Source organism: Mustela lutreola, chromosome 11, assembly GCF_030435805.1.
Source record: "Mustela lutreola isolate mMusLut2 chromosome 11, mMusLut2.pri, whole genome shotgun sequence".
In the NCBI taxonomy this organism is placed as follows: Eukaryota; Metazoa; Chordata; class Mammalia; order Carnivora; family Mustelidae; genus Mustela; species Mustela lutreola.
In genome coordinates, this window is record NC_081300.1 from 17,503,563 (window position 1) to 17,521,157 (window position 17,595).

Consider the following 17,595-nt stretch of genomic DNA (forward strand, 5'->3'; position numbering starts at 1 on the left):
ACTCGTTCTTTTAAACCGCTCCTTCTGTCACCAAAGCCAAGTACAGTGAATGGTTGCGGAGGTGGATGGGGTGAAGAATGGGCCATTTTCCCAGGAATGAGTTTGCTCACATACTGAGGAAATTTGGGGTGATTTAGGGTCATCCCTGCCTCTGCCATCCTATAAACCTTTCCCATGAACACAGCCTTCTGTAGCCTTTTTGTTTGCAGACCTGTGGTCTTTCCTAGCCCCCTGTAGTTTCTCAGGTAAAGCCTTCCTCCTGGTCTCAGGTGGTCCAGCATACCCGCAGGGGGTCAAGGCGTAAGTCTGTCCAGCAGAGAAAGCAGAAAGCTCCATCCATGGAAAAGTTCACGCAGGCACACGTGAAACCGCAGGGACAGAGCAAAAGCTTGCAGAAGGAACCTCACTCAAGCGGTGACCTGGTCTTGTAATGGGTTGACCTGTGCTTCCGCCCCGCGGGCTGGGGCAGGGGAGGCTGCCCTGCTTCCGTGTGTGAGAGGCATGCATGAGCTGCCAAGTGGAGATGGGGAGGAGCTCACTAGGAGAAGGGGGGGGGGAGGCAGGGGCGTCCCGCCGGGGCACCGGGCTTAGCAGGGCATTTGTGCTCGGGCGCATCTGAGAGCCTCAGCACAGGTGTGACTAGGGAATCAGGTGCGCACCAGGGAAGGCTTCCTGGAGGGGAGGCCACCTGAGCTGAGCCCTCAGTTAAGCGTGAGAGGGAAATCAGCCCCCGTGGTGTCAGGTGCAGGGTGTTCAAGCCGAGGCAGCGTGATGGGGGGCTCCGAGGAGCTGAGGGTGCAGGGAGCCGCGAGCCATGTTTGGAGCCTAGATGGTGAGCTGGGGCTGGAGTCCAGACCTTGTCCTGGAGTCCGGACCTTGTCCTGAAGGCCCCAGGGAGCCATGGCAGCATTCTAGGTGCAAATAACATGGCTAGATGTGCCGTAGCCTCCTCCCAGCGTGGCTGCGGCGTGGCCACGCTTGTCCTCCCAGTCCAGGCTTCGTGGGGGGTGGGGGTGGGGAATGACTTCCCTGCACCTGGGATCCGACTCCAGCTCCTTCCCTTGGCTGCTCGGGCCCCTGTGGTTTGGGCCTCTTGTCCTCTCCCGGCTGCCTGCCTGTGGTGCACAGCCGTTGTCGCTGTGCTCTGTCACCCTGCCCTCCCCTCGCTTCCTGATTCGTGCAGCTTCCCCCAGACCATGACTTCCCACCCTTCCCCAGCGCAGCCCCTTCCGTGTGCCGGGCTCCTCCTCACCCTTCAGCTCTCAGTGGAGTTGTCACTGCCATAGAGAAGTCTTGCGTGAGCGCCAGCCCTACCCTGGAGCAGACCCCCGACCCCCACCCCCACCCCTCGTTGTACGAGCCCCTTGCACTTTCCTTCATATCCCTGAGGTCACTTGGGATTATGCCCTTGAATGACTTTGTGACTCTCTCCCACCAGACTGTTGGCTTCATGAGAATTGGGGCCACGTTTATCCCATGCAAAGCCCAGAAGAGGCAACTGTGTCAGGGGCATGGATTTCTGTTAGGAATCCCATGTTGGCACCAGCAGGGAGCCAACAGCAATCCGAGTAAAAACTGGTAAGGACCCAAACCAAGATGGCCGGGGTGGAGAGAGCGTGACAGATCATGACCCATGTCAGGGAGTTGACTTTCATAAATCCCACTGGATCCGGGGGTCAAGAGAAAAGGAGGCCTGAGCAATCACTTCTGGCTTAGGCGCCCCAGTGGGCGGTCTGGTTGTCCGTGGCTGCATGAAAAACCGCTCCAGACCTACCGGCACCAAGTCATCATCGTGGTGGTCACAGATTCCGTGAGTCTGGGCTTCAGACGAGACGTGGCAGGAGTGGTTTGTTTCTGCTCTCGGGTGTCTGGGCCCTCAGCTAGGTGAGGACCTGAACAACCAAGGTGATTTGAATCACCAGGAGCCTGGAATCATCTGGAAGCTTCTTCACTCAGGTCTGGCCCCTGAGCTGAGTAACTCAAAGGCTGAACGGGTCTGGCGATGGAAGCATCTCTCCGTGGTTTGGGCTTCTGCCAGCATGGCACTGGGGCTGCAGTGGAGCATTCTCTGGCGGGGGGGCTGTCTGAGGAACCAGCGTCCCGAAAGGTCAAGATCACAGCGGAAGCTGGTTGCAGAATTCAGGCAGCATCACCTGTGCTGAGCGTCTCTTGGTCACAAGAGAGTCACCGAAGCTAGTTCTGATTCAAGGGAAGGGAAATTAGATGCACTTCGTTGACAAGAAGTCAGAAGGTCACGTTGAACTTGGGAGATCCTCTCGCAGCCCCCTTTGGAGACTGATTTCTGCGTCAGTGGATAACGGAGCCGTTTGTAGGGATGACGGATGCTGCGGGAAGGAGAGGGGTTTGTTTTGAACCTCACAAGTCGGGGACCTCGGTGGGACATCCACTTGTGTTGCTGGCCACCTGGAAGTTAAAAAGAGATCACGAAGTGGTAAGAAATGTTGTAGAACGAAGCCGCCTTGATGCTGGGAAATGATAGCACTTCACATTCTTAACCACGAGCTCATAGACAGCCCTGAGTTTCGGTTCCCGGACAGCCATCCTGGGGACTTGGTGGACCGACTCCTGGGTCTTGCTGCATCACAGAAGTGGCGAGTTCTGAGGGAGAGGGTGACTGCAGGTCATGGCTTTGGGTCGGGGGTCTGTCTGGTGAGTACTCGGCCCTCACCCTGCCCACAAACAACACGCATACCCCCACACGCCACAGGCATCTCCCAGCCTCTGGGCTCCTGGGGCGCCCACCTGCCCGGCCTGCATACTGTCTGTGCTTGAGGTTAGCCAAGAACATGACGACTGCCCATCAGAACTAATTCTGCTCCCGCAGCTTTGAAATTGGAGCCGATGCACACAGAGGCTGCAACGTCATTTGTCTTTTTTGTTTTGTTTTGTTTTTTTGTTTAGAGCCCAGAAATACCATGAACAGCATCGTGTGGGGGATGCTAAGCCACTCACAGAACAGCTTCTAGACACTTCTGAAACATGAGCCCATAAGCAGTGGGCTCATTCACTGGGGCTATTCTCAACAGGCGGCCCCCAGAGACCTTTCTTCTTGCCCGGGATGGGCAGCCCTCTGTACCTGAAGGTAGAAAACTGTGTTTCTTTTTTAAAAATGAACTCTAGGCCCAACATGCGGCTTGAACTCTTGACCCCAAGATCCAGGAGTCACTCGCTCTACTACCGACTGAGCCGGCCAGGTGCCCCCAAACTACATTTATTTGAAACCCTTGTCCAACTCAGAATTTTGTTCAGAATTCTCTTCTGGGCGGTGGGCAGTATTTAAGATGGAATGTTCCATCGAGGAGGTTGCCCTCACTGGGCATGATTTCAGGTGGGGTGTGGCATCAACCCACGAGGGCAGCTGTTTGCCTGCCGAAAGTGGTATCCTCCAGAAGGATCTGGAATTAAGGATGTGGAGCTCTACAGCATTTGTGAATTCATTCTGATCTGGGACCAGAACACAGACTGGCTCACCGAGATCCGTAAATCACAGGAAACCCAAAACATGCCGACGAGCTGTATTTTACACGCGAGTGGATGCATTTTGACTTTTCGACCCATCCCCCATGCGGAAGTTCCACTCTGGCTACTTATTTTTTGCCTCCAAGAAGCTGCAGGCCTTCCTCTACTGCTTTAGCTTTGTGAATACCACAGTCGCTGTCCGTTCACGAAAGGAAGGGTGTGGGGGGTGTTCCTTGCTGAGGGGTTTGTGGTGGGGGAGGGGATGAGGAGACTGTGCTCTCTCCTTCTGCAGAACCTGCTTTTGAGTAACGTCATTCATGACTGAACCTCAAGCAAGAAGCTCTTGCTCATGGAGACCGCGCAGTGCTGGCTTTTCTGAGGGCCGTTTTGAAACCTGTATCTCTAACATGTGTTTTAGATGATAGAAGTCACCTGAGGAAGACACTTGGCGTCAGTGTCTCCATGGTTCTCCGTCCTGCTGGCACAACAGAATCTTGTGGAGCTTTTAAACTCCCTCAGTGCCTGGGTTGGGTTTCTGGAGGTGCTGAGAGGGTAGGTCTAGAGTGAGGCCACAGGAGGATCCATATTTTAAAATAAATCCCAGGGCGCCCAGGTGGCTCTGTTGGTGAAGCATCTGCCTTTGGCTCAGGTCATGATCCTGGGGTCCTGGGATTGAGTCAGTCTGCCTGCTCAGCAGGGAGTCTGCTTCTCCCTCTGCCCCTCCCCCCTGCTCATGCTCTCTCTCTCAAATAAATAAATAAAATCATTTTTAACAAAATAAAATGAGGGGCGCCTGGGTGGCTCAGTGGGTTAAAGCCTCTGCCTTCAGCTTAGGTCATGATCCGGGATCGAGCTCTGCATCAGGCTCTCTGCTCAGTGGGGAGCCTGCTTCCTCCTCACTCTCTCTCTGCCTGCCTTCTCCGCCTACTTGTGATCTCTGTCTGTCAAATAAGTAAATAAAATCTTAAAAAAAAAAAATGAACCCCACCAGGTTCAGCCTCACTTCAGGACAGTCGTCTGACACATCCCCCCAGTGTACCTGTTGCTCAGAGCGAGGTGTCTCAGCTGGCCTCACCTGGGTCTCTGTCGTAAAACCACCACGTAAGGGGCCCAGCTCCCCTTTATTTTCTTACCCAGAGGACACTAATCTTATGCCATAAGGTCACTGACAGGATTCTGATCACCAACTCACAGGACATCTCTCGTGTCTGCTCACTGGGCATGTCTCTGTTTGCTACTGAGGCTCCTGCATTCTCACCTTTGTGACACGAGTTCTCCTGATTTCTCCCTGAGCCTCACAGTCTCTTTCCTGGATTCCTCCTTTCCTCCCACTACTTAAATATCTTGCCTGCTCGTAGCTTTGTTTCCTCCTCGATTGCTTCTGACATAACCCATTCATGCTCCTGGTTTCCACCCACATCGGCATGTTTAGTACCTTCCAATCTCTGTCTCTGCCCTAAACCTCAGCCTGGAGTCCAGATCTGTTTCTGTGGCTCCTGGATGGTCATGTCCCGTCCCCCCCTCCCCACGTGTCTTCTAGGTGTCTTCAGTTCACCAGTCCCCGAGCCAGACTTGCACCTCTGTGTCCTCTAGCTCGTCTGTGGCTCGACCAGACGAGCCCCAGCGGGCACCCTGGGGTCATCTTTTTCTCCTTTTGACTTCATTTTGATTTCTCATTCTTCCTTGCCCACATTCAGATCATTGATCTACAGTTCTTAAATCTGGCTTCTCTCCATTTGCATTCCCATAGTTCTGGCTCAGGCTTCTATCCACTCTCCTTTCAGTGACTGCACTGGTCTTCTGCCTCTAGATTTGATCTCTTTAAATACATCCTGCTCATTGCTGTGAGTGTGACCAGGGAAAACCACGATCTGACCAGCCACTCCTGTCCTGAATCCCTTTGGCTTAGCTGGACATCAGAACCCATGACCGCTAGACTTCCATCTTTTCCTGTATTGTTCACTCCTTTTTTTTTTCTTTTAAAGATTTTATTCATTTATTTGACAGAGATCACAGGCAGGCAGAGAGAGATGGGTGGAAGCAGGCTCCCCACTGAGCAGAGAGCCTGATTCGAGGCTCGGTCTCAGGACCCTGAGATCATGACCTGAGCTGAAGGCAGAGGCTGTAACCCACTGGAGCCCCCCAGGTGCCTCTATACTGTTCACTCTTGATTTATTCCCACCCGTTCCGTGCCTTTAGAAAAGTACTTTTTAAAATAGTAGATACAGGGGCGACTGGGTGGCTCAGTGGGTTAAGCCGCTGCCTTCGGCTCAGGTCATGATCTCGGGGTCCTGGGATCGAATCCCACATCGGGCTCTCTGCTCAGTGGGGAGCCTGCTTCCCTCTCTCTCTCTCTGCCTGCCTCTCCGACTACTTGTGATTTCTCTCTGTCAAATAAATAAATAAAATCTTAAAAAAAAAATAGTAGATACAATGGTATAATGACCATAAGAAAATCAAGCAACTTGCATACTGGCTTCATATGTAAACCTATAGAGGGAAGGAATTGAATTGTAAGCATATTGTTTTAAAAGGTAGTGCATGCCCCTGCATCCTAATTATAGGAGGGAACAGTGAAGATGAAGTCTCCTAACTTGTCTCCTCTGTTCTTCAGCCATGTGGTTTCCTTTCCCAGAAAGAAACTGATGTCATCAGTTTCTCAAATGACCTTCCGGAGATACATGTACACTTGTATATCAAAGAATACTTACAAACCTGTGTCTGTGTACTTACAGATACATAAACACACTTTGTCAGTATGTGTATAAGCATGCATCCCTATTGTGCATTAATTCTGTGTGTCCCATGCCTGGAAGCACAGTATGGTAGACAGCCCAGCTTTTTTTTTTTTTTTTTTTTTTAAAGATTTTATTTATTTATTTGTCAGGCATAGAGGGAGAGCGAGCGAGTGAGCACAGGCAGACAGAGAGGCAGGCAGAGGGAGAAGCAGGCTCCCTGCCGAGCAAGGAGCCCGATGCGGGACCCGATCCCAGGACGCTGGGATCATGACCTGAGCCGAAGGCAGCCGCTCAACCAACTGAACCACCCAGGTGTCCCTTTTTTTTTTTTTTTTTTTTTAAATTATGTTATGTTAGTCACCATGCAATACATCATTAATTTTTGATGTAGTGTTCCAAGATTCATTGTTTGCATATAACACCCAATGCTCCATGCAGTATGTGCCCTCCTTAATACCCACCACCAGGCTCACCCATCCCTTCACCCCCTTTCCCTATAAAACCCTCAGTTTGTTTCTCAGAGTCCACAGTCTCTTGTGGTTCATCTCCCCGTCCAAGTCCCTTTCCTTCTCCTAATATCCTCCATGTTATTCCTTATGCTCCACAAGTAAGTGAAACCATATGATAATTGACTCTCTCTGCTTGACTGACTTCACTCAGCATAATCTCCTCTAGTCCCGTCCGTGTTGATACGAAAGTTGGGTATGCATCCTTTCTGTTGGCTGAGTAATACTCCATTGTGTGTATGGACCACATCTTCTTTATCCATTTGTCTGTTGAGAGGCAGCTCGGCTCTTTCCACAATTTGGCTGTTGTGGCCATTGCTGCTGTGAACACTGGGGTACATATGGCCCTTCTTTTCACTACATCTATAACTTTGGGGTAAATACCCAGTAGTGCAATTGCCAGGTCATATGGTAGCTCTATTTTTAATTTTTTGAGGAATCTCCATACTTTTTTCCAATGTGGCTGCACCAACTTGGCATTCCCACCAACAGTGTAAGAGGGTTCCCCTTTCTCCACATCCTCTCTTAACATTTGTTGTTTCCTGCCTTGCTAATCTTTGCCATTCTGACTGGTATAAGGTGCTATCTCAATGTAGTTTTGCTTTGAATTTCCCTGATGGCTAATGATGATGAGCACTGTTTCATGGGTCTGTTAGCCGTTTTTCTGTCTTCACTGGAGAAGTGTCTGTTCATGTCTTCTGCCCATTTCTTGACTTGACATCCTTGCTTCTGTCCTTTAGTGTGATTTGGAGATCTTTCTGTGAGTACATAGAAAGCTGCCTTCTTCTTCTTCTTCTTTTTTTTTTTTTTTTTAGGATTTAATTTATTGAGGGGTGCCTGGGTGGCTCAGTGGGTTAATAAGCCACTGCCTTCGGCTCAGGTCATGATCCCAGGGTCCTGGGATCGAGCCCTGCATCGAGCTCTTTGCTCGGCAGGGAGCCTGCTTCCCCTCTGTCTCTCTGCCTGCCTCTCTGCCTACTTGTGATCTCTGTCAAATAAATAAATAAAATCTTTTTTTAAAAGAAGATTTAATTTATTGAGAGAGACAGAGAGCATGAGCAGGGGGAAAGGCAGAGGGAGAGGGACAAGCAGACTCAGCTCGCTTGCAGGACCCCAACCGACATCACGATCTGAGCTGAAATCAGACCCTTAACCAATGGAACCACGAAGGCGCCTCAGCTGCCTTACTCTTTTTTGCAGATTGCATAGACTTTTGTTGTGTAGATGTTTAACCGGTTGCTCATGGTGGCATTGTTTCTGATCGTCCTGATAAACAGGGCTATGTTGAATTGTGCCAAGACATATCATTTCTCCTGTGCATGAATACATACGTGGGGGATAAATTCCTAGAAGTGAAATTGCTCCATCTGCCAGGGCATGTGGATGTGTTAAAATCTGATAGATGTGGTTCAGTTGCTGTTCACAGAGACCACTTAAGGGGGCCTGACCCTCGACTCTCTTTTCAACCCAGCGTGTCATCAGATTCTTTGCTCTTTGCCAATATTTTGCCCTTGTAGGCTAAAAATTCGTACCTCCACGAAGAACTGCACTTGTCTTCTTATGAACTTGAGTATCTTTTCACATGTTTAAGAACCAATGGAATTTCCCTTTGTATGAAATATCTGTTCATGCCCTTTACCCATTTCTCTCTTCTGTGGTTTGTTGGTTTTTCCTTTTGATGTTAAACTTGAGATCTTTTTATTCTGCTTCTCCATTGTGGTTTGTACAAACCCGTGTAGCTCTTTGGTTGTTGGCTTGTTTGTAAGCAAGAAATCAGAACCAGCGGTAAGGATGAGGGTCCAGGGGAACTTACTTTCTGTATGGCAGCTGTCAAAGGTTTGGGTGCCAGTGGGAGCACTCTGAATATCATGTGGCAATGTTTAGATATATTGAATATGCATTTACCAAATCTGGAGATGATTCTGAGCCATAGCTGGCCGACGTCACATGCATTTCTGGACACATGCATTGATGGGTTTACAGATGTTGTTAGTTGCTGTCTTCAGAGCTTTTTACCAAAGGGCCATAGGTGCATTTTTTGCTGGTCAGTTTATTATTTCTTCTCATTTCTTAGTATTTCCATTCTAGAAAATGGGATAAGCTTTCTTCTTTTTCTGTAAATTAGTCTTGTGGTTCAAATGTCTAGTAAAGTTCTCTGTTCCAAGTGAGTAATTTAGTAAATGTTTGATCAAAGACATGAGTATTTCCAGGTGTTACTTTGCTGCCCTTCCTAAAGGCATGTGCTCTAGCACAGAGCTTCTCAAACCCTATTAGTAGATGTTGTGTGATTTTTTTTTTTTTAAATGTGCCATGGTCACATTAATTTTGAAAAGACCAAATTAAATACAATTAAACACATTTCTTCTCTGAGCCCTTAATATGCCAGTGGGTCCATTGAAGGTCCAAAAGAGGGATGCAGTACGATATAATGTGTTTTGCAAATGCATTTTAAACCCCAGAACTCTGTCTTCGCTTTTCTTAGGATCCCCGCTTGAAATTTTCCTCAAGCGATGAGCATAACACTCAGAGGAGAATCAGGAGAAGGCATCAGTTTGTTTGCCCTCTGATTTGCCTGAATTATGCCAAACAAGGAACCTTGCTGGAAATAGGGTGGTTATTGATTATTTGACTGCAGTCAGGTTTCTAAAATTAACTAGAAAATTCCTGTGGTTAAGGTCAGCATGTTGCAGATCAAGACCTACTGGTTACTTTCTCCAGTCTCCCCAAGGTGTTATCACAGCCCTGAAATGAAGAGACCAAGGGCATTTCTGGTAGACCCGTCACTGCCACTGCTTGAGGTCAGACACCCTTTCTGTGGGAAGCAGCTAACATCAGAATGGGCTGGGGATGAGGCATGGTGCGGGACAGACGGAGGAACCACTGGCTAGGGGCATAATTTGGGGGGAAATTTCAAGCAAAGTGAGGGTTGCTGGAGGGGAGGTGGGTGGGGTGATGGGTTTAAGGAGGGCACTTGATGAGCTCTGGGTGTTACATGCAACTGATGAATCACTAAATCCTACCCTGAAACTAATGCACTGTATGGTAACTAAATTGAATTTATATATTTTTAAAATTTTATTCATTTATTTGAGAAAGAGAGTGCACACGAGTGGAGGAACAGGGGAGGGGGCAGAGAGAGAAGCAGACTCCCTGCTGAGTGGGGGGCTGGATCCCAGGACCCTGGGATCATGACCTGAGCCAAAGGCACACACTTAACCGACTGAGCCATCCAGGCATCCCAGCTAAATTGAATTTAAATAAAAAATTAAAACAAAAAAGAACCACGGGGTACGGGGGAGGCAATGAATCTAGCTCATTCACTAACTGGGCAGCTTATTCTTTCCTCTCGAGTTTTTCTGAGATTGATTTTTATCCCTTCCCTTTGGCCTTTTCTTGCTTCTTGAGGAATCCAGTCTGTTTTCCTTCTTAGCCTTCGTGGGTTTTAGAACAGCAGCTCCGTGAGGTTCTGGGACACTGGTAGGCGGAGCTGTGTCGCAAACCATCTGCATGCTAACAGAAACTGTTAAAAGCACATACATTTTCAAGTTACCAAAACCGAGAATGGATTCAAGATCACCCTTTAAAATCTCTTTTTTAGCTCTTTTTATTTAGATCTCCTGTTCCAGCGGGGGAGAACTGTTCTGATCGTGTACACTAGATTCTGGTCGTGTGACAGCGCACGTTGTAACAGTGCTGATGAGTTGTCTTACGGTTCCGTTTTAATTTTCCCACTTGATAAAACGGCACTTGTGCTAGAAAGAGGCTGGGTGCAGTTCCGTGTGTGATAGCGCGATCATGATGATTACCCAATGAAGGGTGGCCAAGATGAGGCAAGAGGAATTTGTAGCAATGGTATTGTGGTTTTTAAAAAAGTAAAACAGAAAAGGAATCATTTAAAAACTGAAATACAGTATTTTCAGAAGTATATCTTTATTTTGATAATTGTATAGGATCAATAATTTTAGGGGCACCTCAGTGGCTCAGGTCGTAATCCCAGGGTCCCGGGATAGAGTTCTGCATCAGGCTCCATGCTCAGTGGGGAGCCTGCTTCTCCCTCTCCCTCAGCCCCTCCCCCTGCTTGTGCTTGCTTATGCTCGCTCTCTGTCAGATAATAAAATCTTTAAAAAATAATAATTTTAGAATTCTTACCTGTAAATGTTCTTTAATATATTTCCATCTTCACAAATAGTTGAGTCCCTTTAGTTGTTAATTTCCCTCTCTTGCCGGTGTGCCAGGGAGGGGGAGGGGTTCATTCCAGCTGGGTTGACCACCCATGTATAGCCTACAAAGGAAGTTCATCTGGTATGCACATTCAAACCCAAGTCTGCGGAAGACCTGATGGCAAGAGGCGCTTCCTCAACTTTCTTTCCTGATGGATGACATCCTTGTCTTGAGTTTTCATAGTAGCCCTATGCTTATCCCTTCCTGTGAGGAAACCAAGTGAGGTCAGGTACTTGACTTCTACCCTTCCTGGTGGAAAAGTCAACCCTGTGCTCAGAAGCATCCCTCCCACCTCGGCTTGTGGGCAAACTTCTTGGGGTGGTTTGGAGCATAGATCGCAAAAGAAGTCCCAGTGCATACAGCCAAATGGTCGGAGAAACTGGACTCCTCAGCATGATGTCTTACACGTAGTAAGCACTGAGCAAATGTTCGCTCCAGGGCCACACGTCATGGGCCAGAAGAAGTCAAGCAGCAGGTGGATAAAACAGACCAGGCGGGTGGAAATATTTTCCTTCTGTGGATGTAGCCTGACTGCCGGGTGCATCATTGCTCAGTGAGAAGGTCCTTTTCGCTGAAATTTCCATTAGGTTCTGGGCTCAATCAACTGGGCATCCGCGGCGACAGAGAGGACTTGAGCCAGAAGTAAACTAGATTTCACCTTGCGAGCTTGACCTTTCCTAGTCATCAGGAAGGTCTGCAAGCATATCTTCCATGGGTACTTTCAGCACATCATGGGGGTCCCCAGTCTGCCCGGTGAGCTGGTTCCAGGCCTGGAGACCACCGGCATGCCTGTCACCAAAGTAGCTAAGCCTGCAGTAGTGGGACCCTCGTTTCAGTCTTGCAGAGTGAAGGCCACGTAAGGGGACAGGTTGGAAGCCAGGGAGTCTCCAAGGCCAGCGCCGAAGCTCGAGAGGAAAGAAGGGAGGACCAGACACCCAGTAGGAGGAGTTCCTATCACTATGGGATGGCTGACAACTGCTATAACATAGGGGGTGACAGGTCAACTCAGAAATCTACCTAGAGCGAGTCCTTAGCTGGCTCTGGACCCACTAGAAATGACAAAAAGAAATGAGTCTGGACCAGCCCAAGAAGCAGCAGCTATAGCCACACCACAAAGGACCCCAGGATATTTTGCACATCAGGGAGGAGCCCATCTCCCGCTGATTCAGGTTTTGGGAGTAAGAGAGCCACTAGGTTGGCTCCTTGTTGAGAAACTTTAAAGCCAGCCCTACCACAAAAGAATGGTCCCACCGTGAGGTGGAGAGGTCGGTGTTGTGTCTCAGGCTGTGGAGGGAGGAACATGGGAGACCACTGTGGAGATGGCAGAAGGTAGCCAGGGGCTGGGTTTCGGGAGCATGGAAGCTTTAACCTTGGAGTCTCATTAAAAAGGAGACAGGGGCAAAAAGGCTCATTAAAAAGGAGTCTGGGGGGGCCCAGGCTCAGAGAAGACTTCCTGGAGACCATTCCAGCTTGCCTTTGTGAGGGTTAGATAAATATACAGGCCATCTCAAAGTGGAACACATCTTTTGTTGGAATCTCTATGTCCCACAGCCTTGTGGTAACCTCACAGTGGATTGACTGTGTGATGTCACCATGGTGCAAGCTAAGATACCAATCTTGAAGTCAGACGACCCCCACCTCACTCTCCGGCTCTTTAGAGACAGTATTAGGGTGCCATCTTGCCTCAGGCCTTCCTGACTGGTTCTCCAATGCTATAGCTAAGGTCATACCACCACCACCTCCTACCTCTCCTCTTCCCACCCCCCAGCGCCCCATGATGTCCCTGAATGTAGACTGGACTCCTGTCCCTTCAGGGGCAGTCAAGAGAAGTAGGAGGAGGCTGCAGCAAGAATTGTGGGCAACCAAAAGAGGAGAGTCATCACCCAGACTTTCTGCTTCTAAACAGATACCTGGAAAATATTCTTATGAATTCCAGAAGACAATCTGAGAATGTTTATAGCAAAAGAATTTGTAATAGCAAGATGCTAGAAGCACCCCAAATATTCACCAACAGAAGAACTAGAACCTGCGGTATACACATGGTACTATAAGCCAGTGGCAGTGAAGAGCAGTTACCCACACTGGTGTTGATGAAACTCACATAGTGTTGAAGGTGGAAAAGCAATTCACAGAAGAATCCACGTGATACAGCTCAAACTGGCCTGAACAACTTATTTTGGGGGGGTCCGTACTTGATAAACTTATACAGAAAAATAAGGGCATGATAAGCACAGATGTTAGGAATGTGGTTGGTGGTTAGAGTGGGAATGAGGAAGATGTGATCTCCCAGGAGATATGAATTGTTCTACTAAACCCGTAGACCGCGTCTTCCAGTAACCATGGAGAGAACCATCCCCAAGGAGAATCAGGTTAGGAAGAGCTAGTGCTGGCCAGTGGGGGAGGGGGATGGTTAGGGAGAAGGGCTTAATGAGACACCTGTTGGGTGAGAAATGTTCCCCCCAGCATTAGAGATGCTGTGGACATTCTCAGGTTCCTGGGAATTTGGGTCTCTACTGATTGAACGGACCGAGTCCGCTCAGCACTGCGGGTGTGATAATTAAGCGCGTGAGGTAGAGCAGAGGACATTGATCTGTGATCAGGTCCCAAGAGTGTCGAATTAGTCAGTGATGGCCTTTTCTTTGACTTATCCATTCACTCACTATTTAATGGGTTAGAAACTTTACAAACCAAGTACGTGAGTGTGAAAATAATAATTTGGTTTCATTTAGCTGTGACCTCCCGAGGCTCTGGGATTGTGTTTGGCTCGTGTTTAACGAGGATTATTCTTAGATCCCCAGTGTTCTATGGACAGTCGTCGGTCAAATGACAACATATCCACAAGTTTGCTGGGGCTCCTGTAACAAAGTGTCACCATCTGGGTGGCTTCAACAGCAGAAACTTAATTATCTCTGATCTGGAGCCTGCAAGTCTGCAATCAAGGAGTGGGCAGGGGTTGGTTCCTCCAGGGGCTGGAAGGGAAGGAAGGGTCTGTTCCAGGCCTCGCCTACTGGCTTGGAGGTGGGGGTGTTTTCCCTGCGACCCACTGTGCATTCCGTGTGCAGATTTACTTTGTTTTAGAAGGCCATCAGGGCACCTGGGTGGCTCAGTGGGTTAAGCCGCTGCCTTCTGCTCAGGTCATGATCTCAGGGTCCTGGGATCGAGTCCCGCGTCGGGCTCTCTGCTCAGCAGGGAGCCTGCTTCCTCCTCTCTCTCTGCCTGCTTGTCATCTCTCTCTGTCAAATAAATAAATAAAATCTTAAAAAAAAAAAATCCTTAGAAGGCCATCAGTCCTGTTGGGTTGGGGGTCACTCTAATGACCTCATTTTAACTTGCTTACATCTGCAGTAATCAGAATTGGAAGTCAGGTCATCGTATAATATAAAGGTTATGTCATCAGATTATATTCCGAGGCTCGGAGTGGGAGTTCAGACTTCAACATCTGAACCCGGGAAGGACAAAATTCAGCCCATACCCATATGCTAATTCTCTGCCCGATGGACTTTTTTCTCTTTCTTTTTAAAAGATTGTACATGGCAAGTCAAAGCAAACGATCGAAGCTTCCATGAACAACCTCACTTCATGAACACAAGGTTCTTTTGTATTAAGGAGAGCAAGTACTCGGTAAGTTGATTTTAACTTTCTAAAAGTTAGTAAAGTTAACTTTACTAAAAGCCAGTGTCCTCCAGTGGCCCCTGTGCTTACCAGCTTCATGAGACATCTGCCTTCCAGGTCATCCCTGGCCCTGGGCCGTTGGTCATCATTGTCCGTTCTATAGAGTATCATGATCATTCATCACACTCAGTTTTATAAAGGTGAATAGGAGTGGCTGGACACAGACCAAAACAAAATTAAGTAGACTGGAATCTTCCCTATGTGCACGGAGCGCTCTTAATGTTTTATATAAGAATTTATAATAATGTCACAGAAGTCTTGTGTTTGAAAGTAATAGGAATTTGAAAGGAATCTTGATAACTTCTCTCCCACTTCTCTGCCTGTGATCGACTTAGAGGCTTTGAAGATATTTTCACCTCTGATAATCCTGATTACCTTTAAAATAGGATATCACCTGCCAAGTGTATGCTTACATGTTGTAATACATCTTTCAGCTCTCTAGGACAGCTGTAACAGGGACACAAACGGGCTAGTTTAAGACAACAGAAATTCGTTCTCTTACAGTTTGGGGAGCCAGAAGTCCAAAATCACAGTGTCTGCAAGGTTGGTGCCTTCTAAAAGGCATGAGGGAAGGTCTGTTCCAAGTTTCTCCCCTAGCTTCTGGAGGAGGCTGACAATCCTTGGCGCCCCCTAACTTGTAGACACATCCCTTCAATCTCTGGCTTCATCTTCACATGGCCTTGTCCCTGTGTGTCCCCATGTCTGTGTCTGGCTGTCCTCGTCTTCTAAAGATGGCAGTTGTCAGATCAGGACCCACCTTAATCCAGTGTGACATCGCTGGAACATGATCCCATCTGCAAAGACCCCGTTCCCAAATAAGATGACAGTCATGGGTCCTACGATTAGGATCGAGCATATCTTTTGGGGGCACACAGTTCAGCGCATAGTAGCCTTCATCCCTCCTTAAGTAAAAGAGTGTCCCTCCTCCAGCTTTGCGGTCCACGCGGACATCTCGCTTTGCTCGATTTTCTTTTTTTTTTTTTTTTTTTTTTAAGATTTTATTTATTTGACAGACAGAGACCACAAGTGGGCAGAGAGGCAGGCAGAGAGAGGAGGAAGCAGGATCTCCGCTGAGCAGAGAGCCCGATGCGGGGCTCGATCCCAGGACCCTGGAACCTTGACCTGAACCGAAGGCAGAGGCCCCAACCCACTGAGCCACCCAGGCACCCCTTTGCTCCATTTTCTAAGAGGCTCTGAGGAGTCGAGGAATCTGCCAGCAGCGTCTGCTTGTTCCCCAGCCAGATTTGCCGTGGAGATCCTTTGAGGGCAAATGTCTACTTCTTGTTACTGTCTCTAACCTGAGCCTCCAAGAGTCAAGGAGGCCCTGTTTAGAATAAAAGGCATAAAGGAAATCTCAGTGTCTTTCTGGCCAATATCCTGTGCCACCATAGGCCATCAGGCTTTAGGGATTTTTGCAGGTGTGTTTACACTGGGACAAATGTGTGACCTCACATAGAGTGACTTTCTTTTTTTTTTCTCCCCAACAGAATAATGCAATTAAAACATACAAGTATAATGCATTTTCCTTTCTACCGATGAATTTGTTTGAGCAGTTTAAGAGAGCAGCCAATTTCTATTTCCTGATCCTTCTTATCTTACAGGTAATGACCTTCGACGTCTTAAATCTGTTTTGAATTGTGATGACTCAGTAACACTGAAACTGTGGACATGTATAATCTTGAAAGTAGTGTAGTTAGTTACGTTAGTGTAACACTAATGTAAAGGAATCGTGCCTCATACAGAACCAGCGCGACAGTGTTCCATGAACAGGGAAAGGAAGCAAGTGGAGATATTTTAATTGTATATTTTTTTAAAATTCCATTTCATCCTTTTTTTTTTTTTTAAAGATTTTATTTATTTATTTGACAGACAAAGATCACAGGTAGGCAGAGAGGCAGGCAGAGAGAGAGGAGGAAGCAGGCTCCCTGCGGAGCAGAGAGCCCGATGTGGGGCTCAATCCCAGGACCCTGGGATCATGACCTGAGCCGAAGGCAGAGGCTTAACCCACTGAGCCACCCAGGTGCCCCTAAAATTCCATTTCATCCTGATGTGAGTGTTAAAACTGGTTTCCCCAAAGTGACCACAGTTAAAACCTTCACTTTGTAAAATTATTAGTACCTTAAAATTCTGGTTTTCTGTGTGCTTGCTAGCCCTTTGTTTTCTCTTCAGATGCTTGATTTCCTCAAGAATATTAATTTGTGTTAATATTTGAGTCATAAATCTCAATAAATTATTTTTGCAAGCTGCTTTTATGTGGACAAAAGGCCTGTTCTTTTCCTGAGTCTTTGTCCCCATTGTTGTAAAGGACTCACTTACCTGGAGAGTGTGAATTTTCCCTGTGTAGTAACTGTTGTTAGAGTCTGAGAACTTTATACCCTCTCGTTGCCAGACTGTTGACCTTTAGCCCCCGATGTGCAGGCTACGAAGGGCAGCATCGCCACTTGGTGTTACCAGCTTTTTTACAACCAGAGCTGGATTTAGAAAACGGTCTCCTCTGCTGGGATTCCCTCCGGAAGGCTTCATGACATGGGAGTGTGTGTGTGCCCAGGTCGGGATGGAGGGCGCGGGGAGTGGCGAGGAAACCCGAGGGAGAAACAGAGACCCGACAGATGCGGTAGAATATGAAACCTCCAGGCTGGAGAGTACAGAACGGTCCTGTTATCAGGAGGGACCTTTGAAATAGGCCCGTGTGGAGACAAACACTAAAATTGGAAGGCTCTGCTTTGTGCTAAGTGAGCTGTCCTTCCCTGCCCGCCTGCCTTCGAACAAGGAAGAGGGGAATTACCCACCGTGAGAATAATGCAGCAAGTGAGCTTTCTCTCTTCCAGCCCACCCCTAACCATCGTCTCCTAAGATAGAGCAATTTAAATTGGAATAAATTATAGCCAGTTGCTTGCCTTGTTACTTAATTCTTCTCTGTGATGCGAGGACTATCATAACCTCCCATTTTGCAGAGAAACTGCGGCCTGGGCAGGTAT

General features: G+C 48.0%; 1 protein-coding gene across 1 annotated transcript in view; it reads left to right on the forward strand.

The window, feature by feature from the left end:
- Nucleotides 1–17,595, forward strand: part of ATP8B1 (ATPase phospholipid transporting 8B1) — a 126,044-nt gene that overhangs the window by 65,068 nt on the left and 43,381 nt on the right. Inside the window, exons 3-4 of the mRNA XM_059140999.1 lie at nucleotides 14,469–14,566; nucleotides 16,105–16,218. Of these exons, the coding sequence (XP_058996982.1) occupies nucleotides 14,469–14,566; nucleotides 16,105–16,218 (212 nt within the window). The remainder of the gene's footprint in view (nucleotides 1–14,468; nucleotides 14,567–16,104; nucleotides 16,219–17,595) is intronic.